The 4686-nt window shown below is 40.7% G+C and overlaps 1 protein-coding gene across 2 annotated transcripts in view; it reads left to right on the forward strand.

The window, feature by feature from the left end:
- The window catches only part of numb (NUMB endocytic adaptor protein), a 40852-nt gene that overhangs the window by 30159 nt on the left and 6007 nt on the right, over positions 1-4686 (forward strand). For both annotated transcript variants that reach the window (XM_037694624.1, XM_037694625.1), the window contains exons 4-6: positions 1283-1357; positions 3825-3965; positions 4182-4386. In XM_037694624.1, the coding sequence (XP_037550552.1) occupies positions 1283-1357; positions 3825-3965; positions 4182-4386 (421 nt within the window). The remainder of the gene's footprint in view (positions 1-1282; positions 1358-3824; positions 3966-4181; positions 4387-4686) is intronic.

Here is a 4686-nt window from a genome sequence, read left to right on the forward strand (position 1 = left end):
TTCAAACCTCAACCTGTAGGCCTCTGTTGAGGTTAAAACCCCACCTGTAGGTCTCTGTTGAGGTTCAAACCCAACCTGTATGTCTCTGAGGTTCAAACCCCCACCTGTAGGTCTCTGTTGAGGTTCAAACCCCACCTGTAGCTCTGTGTTCAGGTTCATAACCCCCACCTGCAGGTTTCTGTTCAGGCTGCTTGTCTTTCTGTCTTGGTCTGGGAGTGTAAAGTGGAATCTCTTCTAGAATAAAATACTATCAGAACCAAGGGCTGTTGGTTTTTCTGCAGTGGTCCTGCAAAATTAACTTTTTTTTTTTTAATTATTCTTTCCTGTTTTTCTCATGGGGTCTGAAGTAGCTCGGTCTTGTAATCCTGAGGCTGCAGGTTCAAGCCCAGGTTGGGTCAGGGAGGGCCTCTTTTCTAACAGTATCATGAACCACTAATTATCACCCATCAAACACGTGATTAGACTGAGACCCTCACCTAACTGATAACCTAACCTCAACAAACACAACTTCCAATCAAACCCCATCCTCTGGGATCCACACAGTTATTACACTTTATAGGTAACATTGTCATGCCTTGTCCCACCCCACCCCCTCGTCTCCTCCACCCTTCACCCATCCTCCTTTTTACCACATCCACTTCCAGGACAGGAAATTCTTCAGAGGATTCTTTACTAAAGTAAGTTATTGCTTTGTGTATCGGAGTGTGTTTCTCACATGTTGGCATAATTTTTAATTTTCCTTCTGTCACACTTCACTCTTTGATCACATCTGAGGGCTGGAAGAAACACACACACACACACACACACACACACACACACATGTTTAACGTGTCCGGAGTAAGACGAGCGCAGTAAAGCATGTGTGTGTGAGCTAGTGTGGTGGTTCGTTTATCATCTGTGCGTGGTTTTGTATTAACAGCCTTCTCTCCTTTCAGCTCTGCTGCTCTTGAACCAAACATGGAACAGTTGGTGTGAATGAACGTTTCCTCTGTCGTTAATATTCTGACTAACGGGGTTCATCACTTTACGCTGCATCAGAGCACCAAATCTCACACCATCCCTTCTGTTTGTTAAACTCTGACTCCTCCTGCGAGGCACAGCCCTCGGGAAACAACTCCTTTATCCTCCTTCACCAGCTGCTCTCTCTTTCTTATTTACAGGTGTGCTGTGTGTGTGTGTGTGTGTGTGTGAAAAGAGGTTAAATGAGTAATGACCAAAGAGTAATGTGAAGCTGGTAATGTGTTGTTTACTTTGTTGTGTTGTTGTGTTGTTGTGTTTGCAGGCTGGGAAGAAGCCAGTGCGAGCGGTGCTGTGGGTGTCTGCAGATGGTCTCCGTGTCGTAGACGACAAAACAAAGGTATTAAATCGATCCTCCATGTCATCCTGAGAAACATCAACAAAACAGTGGAACAAGTGAAAGACGAGCTGAATAATACAGAGTGAAAAAAGCTGCTGAGGTTCAGGTCAGAGGTCGGGTTTGGAAGAATGTTCTCACAGTTCTCCTGCAGGAGTCCACAGAGACCACAGGGACATCTGCTGGAAAACCTGCTTGTTCACCCTCAGCATGCGGAATAAAAATAAATTACTTCGTCATTCCTTGAGGTTTAAGGTTTATTTTTTTTAATAAAAATTAGAGCACGACTGATATATCGGTAGGGCCGATAAATATGGCCAATATAGGCGTTTGGGGACATATCGTGTATCGGCAATAATGGTCCCATTATCGGCCGATGTAAGCACTTCTAATTTCCACCCCTAAAATGCTGGAACCAGCTGTAATTGTACAATGTATCCAGCAGAGGGAGCATGAAGACTACTTACAAGTCATGGTGTTCACTTACGGTTCAGCACAGACTAAGCAGGGAGCAATACCGTGCTGCGTATTTTGCTCAACAGAGCATGATATGTTTATTTTAACTGATTTGTAAAATAAAACATAAAAATAAAGAATAATAAATGATGTTCAGTCCTCTAACCCGCTTGTCTTTAGCTATGTGCCTCTCAAGTTAGCAAGCTAACATTAGTGTGGGTATGCTGTTCTCACAACACTGGACTATGTGAAGCTTGACAGCCAGCGAACAAAATAAAAGTCCTCAGACAAGGCTTGCTTTCTTGGTTTTACTGAGGATCTTGTATTTAGAAGGTCTCCCAAGGCACAAGCATGTATATGATCTGTTTTCTCCTTTATTTTCTGAATAACTTATTTTACTGGAGACAAGACGCCAAAGAGTGTTCAGTGATGAGAGCGCTCACTACGTCACGTGCTGCACATACAATATGATGGTCAGATGTCTCACTCTGATTAGAATTCAAACCCAAAACCTTTTAACAGGTTTTAACATGAATTTACTTAAAATAATTATTAACTATGAACTTACCTCATTTATGTAACTTACTCACGTGATGAACTTATTACTGTCTTTGAACAAAAGTCAACACAGTGGGACTAATTAAATCTGATTAGCTTAGCTTCATGGTTGCTAACAGCGGCGCTAAATTAACAAGCCCCGCTCCACTCACTGTTTACTTAGACTCTTGGGGGTGGACAAAGCTCCAAAATTTTCAGCCATTATATCAGTTATCGGCAGTCGCCTTCCCCTCCCAATATCTGTATCGGCGATAAATAAATGAAAGTTCCAGTCTTACATTTTGAGAAGAACAAGAAGCCAAAAGTGATGCCTTGGTTTTGGTCGAATTTTCACAAATCGAGTTGGTGGTTGACATAAAAGGGTTCTTCTATACAATTTTTCTTTTTAAAATTATTTCTAAAACTACTCATGCACAACACCAGTGTGTGTTTTGCTTTTTACTGTTACTGTACCTGTTTCCCACCAAGCTGCTGCAGTCCGCACCGTCCACTGGTGGTGTCGAGCCAACAGCAGTCGGCCATATTTGGGTCCAGAGCGAACGATCAGGCCGTCAGCATGCAGAGAATCTGTTTTTTGTATTTTTTACTAATGCCCAACACAAGTGTGTTTTGGCTCCTTACATCTAAACTTGAGTTTTTTCAGACGAGATGAGAAACAGGGTTTGAGAACAACGTCCAGCCACAAAAGATGCAACTTTTTGGGTAATTTGCAGCTTGTTAATGGCAATGTTTACAGCATCCCTTCAATGTAGAAAAGAATCACCACCATTCATTCAACCTTTATTTAGACAGGTTAACCCCATTGAGCCAACTGAGCTAATATAAAAATCAAAAGAATGGAGAAGGAACAAAAAAAAAGGTACAAGAAATCCATTATTTTACGATCTGATAAGTATAGAAATAAAAATGCATTTATATTGGATTTAAATTGGGTCTGTTTTCCCCTGATGACCACTAGAGGGCAGTGATGTAACTGACGTTACATCAGCATTTTAATTCTTACTAAGTAAAACAGTTTTCAATTATTTTTTTAGGTTTTGCAGGAACGGTTGTGTTTATTGATGGCAATATATAAAACAAAAAAAACACAAACGTAAATTCACAGCTGATTTATTTATTTATTTTTCTCTCCCCGAGAGATCTTCTGAGGGTTAATGAACTTCCTTATTCTTTTCATTTACGTTCATTGTGAAAAAAAATAAAGTTAAAGTTCTGTTTGTTTTTCTCAAATCAGTGTAAATATTTTGTTTCTATATTCACTTAATACCAAAGAAAGAGTCAGATTCCTTCCTACGCAACGTGACGCTGAAGATGCTGGTTAGATCCAGACCCGTGTCAGAACCTGCTGGAGCTGGTTGTAGTTTATTACCTGAGCTCTGATGGAGATTAAATCCCTGAAGTCGTGCTTCACAATGACTTGATTTGAGCTAACGATGGCGGGAACGTCTTTCTGCAGGACCTGATTCTGGATCAGACGATAGAGAAGGTTTCATTCTGTGCACCAGACAGGAACTTTGAGAAGGCGTTCTCCTACATCTGCAGAGACGGCACCACACGGCGCTGGATCTGTCACTGTTTCATGGCCATCAAAGACTCCGTAAGAACTCCGTGGAAAACATTGTCTTCTCTTTTTATTAATTTTTTTTACTTTCAACTGAACTATTAAACTGACATCCTAGTTGTCATTTAATGTGTTGGTACTTTAATAAGGTAAACGGATGTTTAGGGGGTTTTATTCACTTTGCTCAGAGTTTAAATTTGATCAGATTATAGCCTTTTAATTATGGGCTGTGAATGCTTTGTGTCTTTTCAGGGTGAGAGACTAAGTCACGCTGTGGGCTGTGCGTTTGCTGCGTGTCTGGAAAGAAAACAGAAACGGGAAAAGGAGTGTGGCGTCACGGCAACCTTTGATGCCAACAGAACCACTTTCACTCGCGAGGGCTCCTTCCGTGTTACTACGGCAACCGAGGCAGCGGAGAGAGAGGAAATCATGAGACAGATTCAGGATACCAAAAAGGGTCTGTATTTATGGTGGACTAGTTAAAGAGATGATTCCATCTGCTAATCTGTAGACTTTTAAACATCTGGACTAGTTTTAAGAGATTAATACATCTGATAATCACCTTTTAGACATCTGGACTAAGTAAAGAGACGATTATATCTAATAATTTGTAGCCTTTTAAATATCTGCACTAGTTAGAATTGATTACAGTTGATAATCTGGAGCCTTTTAAACATCTGGACTAGTTAAAGTTAATTTAATCTGCTAAACTGTAGCCTTCTAAACATCTGGACTAGTTAAAGAGCTTATTAAATAT

This window comes from Nematolebias whitei, chromosome 21 (genome assembly GCF_014905685.2).
Source record: "Nematolebias whitei isolate Nwh7 chromosome 21, NemWhi1, whole genome shotgun sequence".
In the NCBI taxonomy this organism is placed as follows: domain Eukaryota; kingdom Metazoa; phylum Chordata; class Actinopteri; order Cyprinodontiformes; family Rivulidae; genus Nematolebias; species Nematolebias whitei.